Source organism: Macrobrachium nipponense, chromosome 1 (genome assembly GCF_015104395.2).
Source record: "Macrobrachium nipponense isolate FS-2020 chromosome 1, ASM1510439v2, whole genome shotgun sequence".
Classification (NCBI taxonomy): Eukaryota; Metazoa; Arthropoda; class Malacostraca; order Decapoda; family Palaemonidae; genus Macrobrachium; species Macrobrachium nipponense.
The window spans coordinates 86,235,964-86,252,743 of NC_087200.1; the positions used below are offsets into that span (position 1 = coordinate 86,235,964).

Sequence of the window (16,780 nt, forward strand, 5' to 3'; positions counted from 1 at the left end):
CAGCTTTGTATTGTCCTGACTCTTCCCTGATTAGAGCATCAGTGTCGATTTTTGCTTTCCTTATCGTTAGGATCAAATTAAATGAAGAGTCCGTTTAACCAACGGTTCCGCCACCCACCATTACTGATTCTCCAGCCACTCCCCCCCACCCCCTGCAGTCCCTTACCTATCCTCCAGTCCCACCCTCCCTCCATCCTAAGGTAGCACTGCAGCCTCCCAGGTCACTCATCACGAGATGTGGTGTAGAAAAATCAGTAATCCTAATATTTCAACGGTCGCATGACCATTCTTTACCCTCTTTTAAAAAGCTCTGGAACTGCAGTCTAATAAGTTCTGTTTGCCTTTGCTTAAATATTATATTATAATATCTTGTTTCTTGTTCTTGATTTTTTGGGAGGGGTTTTTGGTTTGGTTATAACACCTACCCCATTCATTCTCCTCATGATTAGAAAGCAGCAGTACTTAGGTCTAACAGAATTTGGTGTTGCCCTTGACGTGGTAGCCAAAAGGCTTCTACAAATGATTAACCTGTTATTTAATTTTCTGAGTAAATTTGATTGGAGTGGCATTCTACCAAGGTTTAATTTTCCTTTCAAAGCAATGAAATCTGTTACAACCTATTACGCTTTCTGACAGCTCAGGATATAATTATGAAATGAAAGTGTTTCTGAAAGTAAAGCAACAGGATGCACAAACTTTTTGTTCCTTCTTTTGGTGCTTTTCCCGTCAAACATGAACATCTTAAGCGGGTCAACGCCAACCAAACCTACATATGAGAAGTGGAAGACGTTTTACATACACACTCTGCACTGAAGGTAGTGTAGAGACCACGAGGCTGGATTCTTTTGGCCTTAGCCTAGGCCTATGTCTGACATCAATTTATATAATGTATGTCGTTGGTTTCGATACTAAAAGGCCAGATTCTTCTGACCTTGGCCTAGGCCTACATCTTGAGCAGGACATTCATCGAATGACTCATTAACTTAGTCTAGGGTTCTATGTCCTTGATGATTTAATCTGAGGCCGCTATATATTTGATGTGTTTTAATAGAGACTAAACACTGTTCTGCATTGAAGTCTCCAGGTATATAGATAACTACTTACTGAAGAGCAAGCAGCATTGAAGTCTCCAGATATATGGACAACTACTTAACCCTTATTAGACAGGTAAATATATCAATATGCAGCTAATCAAGCTGGGTAAACTTTGAGGTGGGCCAGTTTACAAAACATTGCATTAATGGAAAGAGGAAGATATGCAGGAATATGGATAACTACTTACTAGGGAGTAGAACTGAAGTCTTCATGAATATAGATAACTACTTACTGGAGGGCAGCATTGAAGTCTCCATGAATATAGATAACTATACTAGAGGCAAGCATTGAAGTCTCGAGGCATATAGATCACTACATACTGGAGAGAACCATTGAAGTCCCCAAGAATATGGATATCTACTTACTGGAGGCAGCACTGAAGTCTCCATGAATATGGATAACTACTTACTGGAGAAAGCATCGAAGTCTCAATGAATGTAGATAACCACTTACAGGAGAGAGGCATTGAAGTCTCCAGGAATATGGATAACTACTTATGGGAGAGCAGCATTGAGGTCTCCATTAATGTAGATAGCCATTTACAGGAGAGAAGCATTGAACTCTCCATTAATGTAAATAAATACTTACAGGAGAGAAGCATTGAAGTCTCCATGAATATGGATAACTACTTACTGGAGAGAAGCATTGAAGTCAAGGAATATGGGTAACTGCTTAATGGAGGTAGCATTGAAGTCTCCAGGAATATGGATAATTACTTACTGAAGAGAAACATTGAAGTCACCAGGAATATGGATAACTACTTACTGGAGAGAAGCATTGAAGTCCCAAGGAATATGGATAACTACTTACTGGAGAGCAGCATTGAAGTCTCCATGAATGTAGATAACTACTTACAGGAGAGAAGCATTGAAGTCTCCATGAATGTAGATAACTACTTACAGGAGAGAAGCATTGAAGTCTCCAGGAATATGGATAACTACTTACTATAGAGAGGCATTGCAGTCTCCAAGGATATGAATAACTATTTACCAGAGGCAGCACTGAAGTCTCCATGAATATGGATAGCTACTTACTGGAGAGAAGCATTGAAATCTCCATGAATGTAGATAACTACTTACTGAAAGAAGCATTGAAGTCTCCAGGAATATGGATAACTACTTACTAGAGACAGCATTGAAGTCTCCAGGGATATGGATAACTATTTACTGGAGACAACATTGAAGTCTCCAGGAACACAGATAACTACTTACTGGAGGCAGCATTGAAGTCTCCAGGAACACAGATAACTACTTACTGGAGGCAACATTGAAGTCTCCAGGAATATGGATAACTGCTTACTGGAGGTTGCATTGAAGTCTCCACTGGAGGCAGCATTGAAGTCTCCAGGGATGTAGATAACTACTTACTGGAAGCAGCATTGAAGTCTCCAGTGATATAGATAACTACTTACTGGAGGCAGCATTGGAGTCTCCAGGGATGTAGATAACTACTTACTGGACACAGCATAGGAGTCTCCAGGACACAGATAGCTACTTACTGGAGGCAGCATTGAAGTCTCCAGGGATATCGATAACTACTTACTGGAAGCAGCATTGGAGGTCCTGCCAGGGTATGTAGAATAAACCACTTACTGGAGGCAGCATTGGAGTCTCCAGGGATGTAGATAATTACTCACTGGAAGAAGCATTGGAGTCTCCAGGGATATAGATAACTACTTACTGGGGGCAGCATTGCAATCTCCAGGAATATAGATCACTACTTATTTGGGGCAGCCTTGAAGTCTCCAGGAACACAGATAACTACTTTATGGAGGCAGCATTAAAGTCTCTAATAATATTGATGACTACTTTATGGAGGCAGCACTAAAGTCTCCAATGATATTGATAACTACTTACTGGAGGCAGCATTAAAGACTTCAGGAATATGGATAACTACTTACTGGAAAGAAGCCTTGAAGTCTCCATGAATGTAGATAACTACTTACTGGAGACAGCAATGAAGTCTCCAGGGATATGGATAAAACTACATACTGGAGGCAAGCATTTGACAGTCTCAGGAACTTTTATAACTACCTACTGAGAGGCAGCAATGAAGTCTCCATGAATATAGATAAACTACTTACTGGAGAGCAGCATGAAGTCTCCAGGAACACAGATAACTACTTTAGGAGGCAGCATTAAAAGTCTCTAATAATATTTGATGACATTTATGGAGGCAGCACTAAAGTCTCAAATGATATTGATAAACTACTACGGAAGGCAGCTTTAAAGACTTCAGGCAATATGGATAAACTACTTATGGAAAGAAGCCTGAAGTCCATGAATGTAAGACTTACTGGAGACAGCAATTAAGTCTCAGGGATATGGATAACTACATTACGGGATGGGCAGCATGAAGTCTCCAGGGAACTTATTAACTACTTAATGGAAAGGGGAGCAATGAAGTCTCCAGATAAGATAAATACTTACGGAGAGCAGCATAAGTCCTCAAGAATAGAGAATAAACTTACTACTGGAAAGAAAGCATTGAAGTCCCAAGGAAATTCCCAATTTTATGTGAATTGTTATTGCTTTTACATACATATAGTAATATTTTAACCCTCTCTTCTTCTCTCCTCAACATATCAAAGCTCCCTCGTTCAGTCTCAAGTCAGCTGGGTGTGACATCACCGCGGTTGTGTATGATTTTACACATTTTTTATGCTAAATTTTATAATGAAAGCTAAATTTTATATTAAATGCTGTATCGTACTTTCATTTATTTTGTTGAATATGGTTATCATTAAACTATATTATATTGTAAATGAAAAAAATACTTTTATTACAGTTCAACTTGTAAGACCCAGTAGGCCGTCGAATACAAATATAAGCTAGATAATTAGTCTGTTTGAAGTACGAGCATTTGTTCGACAAATGACACAAAAATTTTTTTTGAAAATTTTGGCCGAAAAACAGAAAGTTCATCACAAGAAACGTTCCATAAACGAGGTACCACTGTAATTGCCTAAATAATAATTTAGGAGGAAGACTAAGGATTCTTAATTTTCAATGTGAAACACCTTAAGGACTAAAAATGAAAAGGATCACATGTCAAATCACCAGCAATCCCTGTCATGCAAAACATTTACATGTATCTGGTATGTAAACTGCATGAGTAGGTAAATGAATACATACACATCCACACCAACATGAAAAGTGCAGACAGGTATCCTAGATAGCCAAGAACCATGAGTTGAGGAACTGGCATTCAAACGAAATTACATTGATGTAGATATGTAGATGCAACTTGCTACATGTTCACTCCCTCCATGTCAGCTACATGACCATCAGTGACAATCAAGACCCAACATTTATGACATACTTCTCTCAAACAGAATTTTGTAAAGGAGAATGGAAGCAAGTTGTTTAAAGGCTAGAGAAAAGGAAAAAGCACACATTGCATGCTTTTCATTAAATTATGACAATGCAATACTTGTCACTTCCATGTAAGGCCTGGGTGACCATCTGAAGGATATGAAAAGATACTGTATTTCTAACTAAAAAAAATTCTTAGGGAGGAGAATTCTTGAATTTGTTTAACTATTGCAAAGGGACATGGGGGAGTGTCCGCACTATGAGAACCCACAAGGAAGCACGGAAAGCGCAAAGGGGGTAACTGTTAACTTGGGAGCGCTAGAAGATTGTGTTTTAGCAACAAAATCTGGGGCAAGGAAGAGCCTGATAAATCACCAAACTGCAAATTAGCGTGGGGGAATGATCTTGGCCCCTCAAAGAAGGGCACTGCAACTGGATTTTCTCAAAGGATGACATATGGCACTTGCAGGAATGGTTATCCTTTTAACAATTACAATAAAAATGAAAAAAAGAAACTCACAATATTAAAAGATAAACCAAATCAAGGTAAACATTACTTTGATGGAGGCAAAATGCTAACAAATGGCTTAAGAAAAATTACAAGAGTTACAATATCAGCACAACAACAGTAAGCAAGACCCTTAATTATAAATTACATGAATTTTAACAGAAAAGTCATTGTAAAACACTAAAAACTTTAAAGAAAGGAGTTATATAAAACAAAAGAGCAGTAGATTACTTACAACAAAGCAACACATGAGTTACCAGGATATATTATAAGTGCATCAGTCACAGGATGAAAATGAAACATAAATGTAGTGAAAATGAAATTCTGTCAGTGACAATACTAAATGTAATAGAATGCATAGGAAGTTCAGGAAAGAACAGCACTACATCTAACCAGTATCATGGTCCCTGGAAGAATGACTATCAAGATTGAGGAGTTGGCTAAGCATGGGCGGTGGAATCATTTTCTTTGAAAAGCTTCACTTTGTGCACCTGGATGTGTTCCAGACAACTAAAGGCATCTTTATGATTACATCAGGTCTCAGTTTACATCTGAGATCTCTTCCTACGGCAAGGATGTAAACTGATTTTGTCTGTGAGTCAGAATTTAGGCAGAAACAATGACGTGAATCAGTAAAAAGAAAAATATTAATAAAAAAGAAAACAATTCCTGAAAACATACAGCACATAGGTAAATATTATCCTTACACTTACTGTACAGTAAGTAAAAAGAAACGATTCCTTACCTTCACTCCTGTGGTTGGTTTGCATACTGGGCATTGCAAAGGGAGGTGAGACAGGCTTGACTAGGCTACTGGGTGGAGGAAGGTGCTAGAGATACTGGGGCAACCGAGTCTGGAGAGACAGACCCTGCAGAAGGTGCTAGCCCCAAACTCTTCACTTTCACTCCCATCTGCCTTTTTTTAAGTTTCAAACAAACTTTTAGCATTCTTCTAAATCAACATTAGGGTAACTGGGATATGCTGTTGATGCTGGTATTCCAGTCAAAGCAGTAATAGTTGTTCCATCTCAATAATGAGGCCATTAAGTTGCTTCGTAATCACAGTTGATTTCAAAGGAGCAGATCCTTTCACATGTTCAAGTATGCATTTTTTATCTTTGATGATCATTGACCAATTGTACAACTGAACCTCAGTGCACTCCAATGTTAGATGGGCGTTTTGCCCTTTCCTGACTGTTTTATCATGTCAATTTTCACTTCCATGGAGATGGCTTTTCTTTTCGTCGTAGCACTGCCAACATAATGCAATAAAAAAAAGTTCCCAAAAAAGCAACACAATTGAGAGACAGAATTGAAACACAATTCAAGATGAGGTACAGCAAGCAAGTAACTGACACCATCTCCCCTGTATTCTGCCACGAGACAACATTATTCATCCGTTCTGTGCAGTATGAATTTATATCCGAATGACGGAAGAAGAATTTTTAAATAAATTTATCGGAGATTGTGAGACATAACCACGAAATGATGTAGGTTGAGTGCGGCGTAAACCCAAACCCTACTGTAATGGATTTGTAAGAACACATTGGTTACGTAATGTAACAAAATATCAAGAAAAAAAGCTAAGGAAAAAAGAGAAATCTTAAGCTTAGTCAACAAAAACTACTTACAAGAGCAGAACTGTAGGATAAATCTCTCCACATTAAACACACACATGATGTGACTAATAAATCTTTAGCATTCAGGTACTTGAAGACTCGTAACAGAAGTTGGTAGCTCATACTCAATTCTTGAAAGAAATTTTTCTTTTGAGATGCAATTACCTGTAAAAGAAAAAAAAGAAACTTTATTGCATTTCTACAGTAATCAATAATTACTTGACATAATGCATCAATTATCAATACTGCTAGAGCATTAACTAATTTTTTTTTCAATCACTTGTTCACGTCTTCATTTCCATTTTTACTAACACACATGGATGCCTAGCAAAACTTACACTAAATCCTTTGCACTAAAAAATACGAAGATTTTGTTAAATTCTAATAGCTAGTGCTTTAATGGAAATAAAGAATCGCAAGAGCCTGAATTACACTTTTCAAATCACAAAAATTGTAAAATAACACTTGTCTAAAACTGCTATAGTGGAATCTCAGTTTTTGTACGATTTGGTTTTTGTAGTCTTTTTCTGATGAAATTTTGAGGAGAGAAGGAGAAGAGAGAGTTAAAATATTACTGTATGTATGTAAAAGCAATAACAATTCACATAAAAAAGGAATTTCCCAATTAATTTAATGTAATAAAATATGAAAATAAACAAAGCAATGCACTTTTCACACTAAAATTTAGCACAGATGATTAACAAAATCATTCATCATTGCGGTTATACACAGTTAACCTTTAAACGCCTAAGGGGTATAATAAAAATCGTCTCCTGTATGCCTAGGGGGTCTCGGAGTGAGTGCCGAAGTGGAAAAAATATTTTTTTCAAAAAATCACAGCGCGCTTAGTTTTCAAGATTAAGAGTTCGTTTTTGGCTCCTTTTTTTGTCATTGCCTGAAGTTTAGTATGCAACCATCACAAATGAAAAAAATCATTATCATATAAAAATAATCGATATATGATAAAGCGAAAACAAAATTTCATATACAGTAGTACCTCGAGATACGAAATTAATCCGTTCCGAGGCGCCCTTCGTATCATGAGGTTTTCGTATCTTGGACCACATTTTACATGTAAAATGGCTAATCCGTTCCAAGCCCTCCAAAAACACCCCAGTAAATTATATTTCCAGGCCTAAAACACATGTTCTAGGGTTACGACGCCGATCCGACGAAGAAATATGACTCCAAAAAGGCAAAATACTGTACATACTAGAGTAATATTCAACTGCATGTAATGTTCAACCCCATTTTTACTGCATATATTAGGACTTTAGCATATGTCCCTTAGCAATAAGCCTAGCCTATGTTAGCGGTTGCTGCTGTAGCCTAGTCTATGATTCTGACATCTAAACCTAAAAAGCTAAAAGCTTAGAGTATGCCAATAAAATGTATAAATAATCAGTATGTACTCATTTCAAATAATTATTAATTAATCATTAACTATAATACACAAACAAACAAAAAACAAACCTTCCAATCGATTGTTTACATTCAGCTCTTACCGTCTTACAAGTACCGAACGAACGCCAAGTAATCACTTTTCTTAGGACACAGTAAGCCATAAATTTTCATTAGTATCTCTCTTCAACTAATGAAACTACCAAACAGTACAATAACCATTCATTTCTATTCTTTATTCTATCTTTACCTAATGGAGATACCGAGTTTCTGACAGCTATAATGAAACATATATGTAACGTAATATTAAAACAGAAGAAGAATTCTAAAAAATACGTATTAGTTGGCAGTCTGATTTATTTTATATTTTATGATATTTAATTCACAATTTTTTTTATTAAATGTATTGCATGTACTCATTTCAAATAATTATTAAGTAACCATTAACTATAATAAACAAACAAAAAAAAGCTTCCAAACTTCTGTTTACATCCAGCACTTACGAGTATCGAACGATCGACAAGCAATCACTTTACACAGTAAGCCATAAATTTTCATTATCTCTCTTCAACTACTGAAACTACCAAACAGTATAATAACCATTCATTTCTATTCTTTATTCTATCTTTACCTAATGTTTTTTTTTTATTAAATGTGTTGCATGAATAAGTTTTTCAATTTACAGCATCCTTTTACCAATACAATACTTAAAGCACAAGGGGTAGATGCTGACCAATAGGAGAGCAGGATCTTATGGGGTGACTAGCATCAGGAACCAATGGGAGAGCGGGAGGATGGTGGCGAGTTTACTCAGCTGGCGGCGCGGGAGTTTTAAAATTGTTCTCGGTGGTCCAGGCGAATCTCGGGACTTTACAGCAACAACCTTTCGTATCTTGAAAACTTTTCGTATGTAGAGCTGTAAAATTTTTCGTATTTGCTTTCGTATCTCGAGTTTTTCGTGCTGTAAAATTTTTCGTATTTGCTTTCGTATCTCGAGTTTTTCGTAAGTTGAGCCTTTCGTATGTCGAGGTACTACTGTATAATTGTATTCAAATCGCGCTGTGAGCAAAAACAGTTAAAGCTAACGAGTTAATTTTTTCTTTGTTGTATTGTACACTAAATTGTGATCATACACTAAATTGTGATCATTTTGGTATATAACACATAGTAAAATGATCAAAGCAACTCAGAGAAAATATTATCACAAAATGATGCATGAATTCGTAACACGATGACATAAAAAAATGTTTTTTTCAAAAATTCACCATAAACCTAAATATTGTTCTAGAGACTTCCATTTTGTTTCAAAATGAATATAAATGATTGAATATTACTATTCTGTAAGAGTTTTAGCTTACAATTGTAGTTTTTTACCATTTCGGGCGAGTTAAAGTTGACCGAATGTCAAATTTTTTATATATTTTTTTTATATGTAAATATTTCAAAAATAAGAAAAGTTACAACCTTCAATTATTTTTTGTTGTATTCTACATGAAATTATGTACGTTTTCATATATAAAACTCTATGAAACGCCTAATATGAAAAGGAGCAAATATTCCGAGAATGCGATGTACGCATTTCGGAGATTTGCGGCAGAGAATCCAAACGCGGAGGGAAGGAGTTTTTTTTTTTTTTTTAAATTCACCATAAATCTAAATATTGTGCTAGAGACTTTGAATTTGTTTCAAAATGAAGATAAATGACTGAATATTACTAGAGTGTAAGAGTTTTAGCTTACAATTGCGTTTTTCGACCATTTCGGTAGAGTCAAAGTTGACCGAACGTGGTTTTTTTTCTATTTATCGTGATTTATATGAAAATATTTCGAAAATGAGAAAAGCTACAACCTTCCATTATTTTTAGTTGTATTTTACATGAAATTGTGCACATTTTCATTTATAAAACTTTATGTAACGGCTAATTTAAAATGGTGCAAACATTATGACAATCGCACGTATGATTTTTTTCGGAAGAGTTAGTGTGCGGACGTAAGGAAAATTTTTTTTTTTTCATAAATTCACCATAAATCAAAATATTGTGCTAGAGACTTCAAATTTGTTGCAAAATGAAGGTAAATGATTGAATGTTACTAGAATATAAGATTTTTAGCTTACAATTGTGTTTTTTGACCATTTCAGTAGAGTCAAAGTTGACTGAAGGTTGAAATTTTGGCACATCGTTATTTATATGAAAATATTTCAAATCTGATAAAAGCTACAACCATGTGTTGTTTTTAGTTGTATTATGCATGAAATTGTGCACACTTCCATATATAAAACTTTATGTAACGGCAAATTTAAAATGGTGCAAACATTACGACAAACGCACATATGATTTTTTTCGGGAGTTACCGCGCAGACTTAAGGAAAAAGTTTTTTCATAAATTCACCATAAATCGAAATATTGTGCTAGAGACTTCCAATTTGTTGTAAAATGAAGGTAAATGATTGAATATTACTAAAATATAAGAGTTTTAGCTTACAATTGCGTTTTTTTACCATTTCCATAGAGTCAAAGTTGACCGTATGTTGAAATTTTGGCAATTATCGTTATTTATATGAAAATATTTCAAAACTGATAAAAGCTACAATCACTAGTATTTTTTTGTTGTATTCTACATAAAAATGAGCACATTTTCATATATAATACTCCATGTAACGGGTAATTTAAAATGGTGCAAAAATTATATCAAAGTGACAAAATAATTTCCGAGATGTGTCAATGATACTTTTTAGTGCGATAAGAAAGAAATTCGCACTTAGGCGCCTGTGTAACGATTGTAAACAAAACAACAAACTTGATCCGTGAACTCCCAGCATCCCCCAAGGTGCGTGATTCAAAAGTTTTTGGCTGGTAGGCCTATAAGTATTTTTCCGCGAATTAAAAAAAAAACCTTTTCTATGTCGACGTAAATTACGTCGGGTCGGCACCCAAAAGACAATTTATCTCGATGTAAAATACGTCCAATAGGCGTTCAAGGGTTAACTTGAGGTAGAGGGAAGGGGCGATTATATTTTTGAGGAAGAATGAATGAATGATTATAAGTTATCGTGTGTTGTGGTATTGTTGAGGAGAGAAGAGACAGTAAAATCTTTACTACAACATGTATGTAAAAGCAGTACCAATTCACATAAAAAATAAAATATTATTTCACAATAAATTTAACATAATGATAAAACATGAAAATACATTAGTACCTTATACTTTGAACTTAATCTATACCAGAAGTGCGATTTGTTCGAAATATGAAACAAATAACCTTATAAGAAATAAGGGAATCAGGATACTTCGTTCCAACCAACCCAAAAGTCCCACTTTTCAAATTTTTCTATTACTAATATGTTCAAAAGTTAAATTAAGAGTGTAAAGTAATGAAACAGTACGTTATATAAACTCAAATTTTCTAAAAAAAAAAAAAAAAAAAAAAATGTCACCGGCTGGCTGGGGGATAGGTGGAAGAGAAACAGGAACCCTTTAAGCAAACCAAATTGGATGCAGTATGCAAAGGTTGATAAAATCAATTTTATTTGCATATTAGGTACAAAGACAATCAAAGGAATCGATAGTGTGTGTGTGTCCGATTGTGGCCTTCATAATATACACAGGTAATTAATTTTGCATATAAACTATTATGTATCTAGGAAAATACAATGTTAACCAACTGTTACCTTAGTATGAGACCTTGGTGGCGTTTTTTGTTTTTCTTGCATAGACACCGGAGCCATAGTTGATGACATTGGGTGTGAATACTCTACACCAGAATTAACATACAACTGGGATGATGCAGGAGGATTACTTCCATTCACATAATGGGTTGGTGGAGTACTGTAAGAGGATCCAGCACCAGACAACATAAGTGGTACCTGACCTCCTATTGATGGAATATAAACAGCTCTAGGTCCTACTTGAGGCATGTGTTGGACATTTGAATTAGTCTGTGGTGGACGAACAAAAATTAAGCGTGGACCCCCAACAGAAGTAGCTGGAATCTGTACTATTTGTCCTCCAGGGCCCACTCCCAACACAGGATTTTGAGAATTTGGAACATTTGGGTTGAGCACTGAAATGTAGTACAAAGTTATTAGTATTAAACTTTGGCAAAATAACAGCCCCGAATAAAACACAAAAAGAAACTAATGTTTAACTGATTGAATGAATGATTACAAGTTGCCTGACACCAAATCTGCAATGGTAAATGAAACCAATATTGGTTAAAAGGTTATGTACATGATTCAACGTGATATATCTTAAAACAAAAAAAAACATATTTTTTAGGTTCTGACATATACTTTAAAAAGCCAAAGGCACATTACACTGTTTCTTTGACAATTAAGACAAGAATGTGCTTGCCATCCTGTCTCAATCCTCAAAACCAAATCAATTCTAGCCCAAAAATTGGCACTTAGGTTTTTGTTTCTCTCTTAAAATCTTCAGCTAAAAACCTTTATGGACAGAATCAACTGAGTATAAACCCCAGAGGGTTCCAAAGGGAAATCAGCCTGCAGGGAAAGACAGGTTAAAAGAAAAGTTGATATACAAATAAATATGAGAGAACAGAAAATGAAACTGACACATCTGAATTCAAGAGACATCACATGAGAGTTGGAATGAATTTGCTCTTCACTTAAAAATGTGGAGATCAGAAGATTTCACAACTGCAATATGCAAACTATTACACATTTTAGTCAAGGTAAAACTTGCAAACTGAGTAGCACTAACCATGATACTAGAAAAGGATACACTGCTTACAGCATCAGCCAGACTAGTGTTGAAAGCAAAAACAGCTATGTAAGGTAAAGAAGAGTGCAGAGGATGTGTATCTGGTATTCATCTGTCATTAAAAATTGTAATATAAAGGTCTGGCCTATTCAACATATGACAAAAGGGGCTGCCTTCCATTTTCTGAGCATGCAGCAATGCTTACAAGAGATACTGTTATTCTCACAATTTCTCTCAATTTTATCATAGCTGCCTCTGTTCTATTGTTCTTGCCAGACATTTCACATCAAACCTTCATTTCCTAGTAAGAAGTCATTACACAAAATTTGTGTAAATTCACTGAAGAAGCCACCAAAAATTAATTTATTTTCCTCTACACTTGATTACATGTAGCCATTGTAAAACAAGGTAGTTAGGCAGTAACTGCTTGTCCGATGGTTGGGAATCCCTCCCAACTGGATGTAAACATTCCACTGCTTTAGGCCCAGGAACAGAGTGAGGGGTGGCATGAGGTGAGCCTATATGTAAAGGACCTCAGGTTTGTATAGTTAGGAAAAATATAATTTACTTTCAAAAATTGTGATTTGTTCCTACACGTTGTACAAACCATCGGTCCTTTACATAAGGAAGACACACTTATTGGTGGGATGAATCTGAGTCTTGTGAACAGACTGGTGTTTGCCTAACCTAGGTTCAAGAACTTCAAGTCATAAGTAAGAAGCTAAATATAAAGCATTGGGTTTGCCTCTTACTGTATCCACTTCCCCCATTGTTAAGGAAGGGACGGATTAATGCTTCTACCCCTAACTAAAGAGATAGAATGGAGCTCAGTCACATAGCTTACCTGCACCGTCGTCCTCTCCAGCATGTGACAACCACTACCCTCTGCAGGCAGGATGAGAGAAGAAAAGAGAAGGAAGAGAAGCCAGTCACACACTCATTCATTCTCTATTCACACGATATCACAAGGAAGAGATACCACTTTGTCCTGTTAAAGGAGCTGGATAAGCAACACAACTTGTTGAGCAGCCACCACGGGAAAGTGTCCAAGGACCTATGGGCAATATCCTGAAGGTAGAAGGAGGTGAGGGTGGTCTGGTTGGACCACACCCCTGCCTTCAGCATCTATGCAACTGACAAGTTCTTGCGGAATGCAAGGGTACGACCAATACCTCTAACTTCGTGGAGTTTCGGAGTCATGCGCTTTCCTGATTACCTCATAAAGCCAAAAAGAAATAGTGTTCTTGAATGCTTCTTTTTTTATCACCCCGGTGCTAACGTAGAGGCATTGACACTCAGGCCTGAGGTGTCGAGTTTTCTTCAAATAGCGCCGTAGCACTCTAACAGGACAAAGTACCATATCTTGTAAAGTCCTCTAGGGAGGGGATTGTGAAGGACTCGAACCTGACATGAGGGGCCGAAGGGAAGGGTTCTGAGCCTTCGCTATGAAATCTGGGATGATATCAAGCATAACCAATCCCCATCCCCTCGAGTGTTTGATGTTGAAGGAAAGACCACGAAGTTTCCCTACTCTTTTTGCTGATGCCAGGGCCACCAGAAAGTTAGTCTTGAGGGTCAGATCCCTGTCTGATGACTCCCGAAGAGGCTCGTAAGGTCTACGAGTCAAACTCCTTAAGACAAAAGTCCCGTCCCACTCAGGGGGCCTGAGTTATCTGGGTGGGCAAGACCTCTCAAAGCTCCTCATTATGAGAGATATTTCCATGGAAGAGGATATATCCACTCCTTGCAGCTTAAGGACTAGAGCAAAGGCGGCTATGTATCCTTTAACCGTGGATATGGAGAGACGCTTCTCTAGGCGAAGACAGACCAGGAAATCCGCTATTTGCTGAAGAGTGGCTCTGAGCAGAGAGAGACCCCGTCTATGACACCAACCACAGAAGACGGACCACTTTCCCTGGTACATTGCTGCAGAGGACTGTCTGAGGTATCCAGCCATTTCTGTTGCTGCTCGGCGAGAAAAGCCTTTCGCTCACAAGAGATGGTGGATAACTGCCAGCTGTGAAGACACAGGGAATGTACTGCCTGGTGGTACCGTTCCGCATGTGGTTGACACAGCAGGTTGTGCCACGGGGGAATCTCTCGAAGTGCCTCCGAGAGAAGAGCCAGCAGGTCTGGATACCAAACAGCCTGAGGCCATTTGGGTACCACCAGAATCATCCCAAGATTGCTGTTGACCAGCACCCTGCTGATCACCTTGCGAATCAGACAGAACAGGGAAAAGACATACACTTTGAGGTTGTCCCACAGGTGTTGGAATGCGTCCTCTGCAGCTGCCCATGGGTCTGGGACAATGGAGAAGAAAACCGGAAGTTTTCTGTTGTGCCGGGTGGCGAACAGATCCACAACTGGACGCCCCCAAAGGTCGAACAGCCCTTCTGCCACGTCTGGGTGTAGAGACCATTCTGTCCCAATCATCTGATTTTGGCGGCTGAGCTTGTATGCCACTACATTCCTCTTACCTGGAATGAACCTGGCCGACAGCTCTACCAAGTGAGCTACTGTCCACTCGTATACCTGCATCGTCAACTGGTGTAACAGGAGGGACACTAGGCCCCCCTGTTTGTTGATGTATGCCACTAGTACCGTGTTGTCACTCATCAACACCACCGAGTGTCCCATCACCCGTTCCCGGAATTCTTGGAGCGCAAGAAACACTGCCTTGAGTTCTAGAACATTGATGTGAAGGTGCCTGTTGTGTCGGTTCCACACTCCCGAAACCAGGAACTCTTCCAGGTGTGCACCCCAACCCTCAGTCGATGCATCTGAGAACAGAAGCATCTCTGGAGAGGGAGTGCATCACGGTACTCCTAATAAGAGGTTCCTGTTGTCTAGCCACCAGGCTAAATCCTCCCTTACTTCCTCTGTAAGAGGAACCAGGAAGGATTGAGGATCCTACACCTGTGACCAGCACTCCTTTAGTCTCCATTGCAGAGACCGCAAGTGAAGACGCCCGTGAGGGACTAACTTCTCTAGCGACAACAGGTGACCGATCACGACCTGCCACTGCTGAGCTGACTGTTCCTGCCGTGACAGAAACCGATGAGCTGCCTCCCTGAACCTGCTGATTTGCGAGTCTGCTGGGAAGACTCGTGCTACTACCATATCAATCAACATGCCCAGGTAGTTTATCCTCTACTTGGGCTCGAAATCCGACTTCTCGAAATTTATCATGATCCCCAGATCGCGACAAAAGTCGAGGAGGCGATCTCTGTCCTGTAGCAACTGCAAGCGAGAGCTCACCAGGACCAGCCAACCATTGAGACACCTCATCAGATGTATCCCGACCGAATGGGCCCAAGCCGACACCAGAGTGAACACTCGTGTGAACACCTGAGGGGCGGTTGAGAGACCGAAACAAAGTGCCCTGAATTGGTACATCGTCCCGTCAAGGATAAAGCGAAGATACTTCCTGGAGGACTGATGGATGGGTATTTCGAAATACGCATCCTTCAGGTCCACCGAAAGGAGGAAATCGTTCTCCCTGATGGAATCGAGCACTGAGCGTGACGTTTCCATTGGGAATCGAGTCTGGCGAACGAATCAGTTCAAGGGAGGAGATTTATCACTGGTCTCCAGCCATAGACTTCTCCACCAGGAATGTATGTTTGGAGATGGACCAGGTGCGAAGTGAGGGCTGGCCTCAACTCGAAGTTTAGTAGATATCCCTCCCGAAGGACATCCACTACCCAGGTCTTGGCTCTGTAGCGTTGCCAAGTTGCCCAATGGCTCGCAAGGCACCCACCCCCCTTTTCCGGCAGCAGGTGAAGGGGGAACACCATCCCTAGTGTTTCCCTCTCTTCCCCTTTCACTTATCCCCTTCCCATGAGAGGAGGGGGGCTGACGCTCACCTCTCGAAGTGAAAGAGGAAGCTGGGTCTTTCCATGCGCTACCCTCGACGGTACTGACGTCTTAGGAGTGGAGGAAGAGCTAGCTAAGCTAGCTTAGCCGCAGTTGTACGAGACTACCCAGAAATCTTCGCAACTGCCCGGTGTACTAGGCGATCACTGTCCTCAGCTCTTCGCTTTTCCACTGCAGCGTCGACCACCTCTCCAGGGAAGAGAGAGGAGGAACCCAACAAAGTCCATTCCTTAGACCCATCGGT

At 38.8% G+C, this 16,780-nt stretch overlaps 1 protein-coding gene across 3 annotated transcripts in view; it reads right to left on the bottom strand.

The window, feature by feature from the left end:
• The window catches only part of LOC135219431 (uncharacterized), a 751,318-nt gene that overhangs the window by 124,348 nt on the left and 610,190 nt on the right, over positions 1–16,780 (bottom strand). For all 3 annotated transcript variants that reach the window (XM_064256210.1, XM_064256211.1, XM_064256209.1), the window contains 2 exons: positions 11,607–11,998; positions 6,549–6,701 (listed from right to left, as the gene is read on the bottom strand). In XM_064256210.1, the coding sequence (XP_064112280.1) occupies positions 6,549–6,701; positions 11,607–11,998 (545 nt within the window). The remainder of the gene's footprint in view (positions 1–6,548; positions 6,702–11,606; positions 11,999–16,780) is intronic.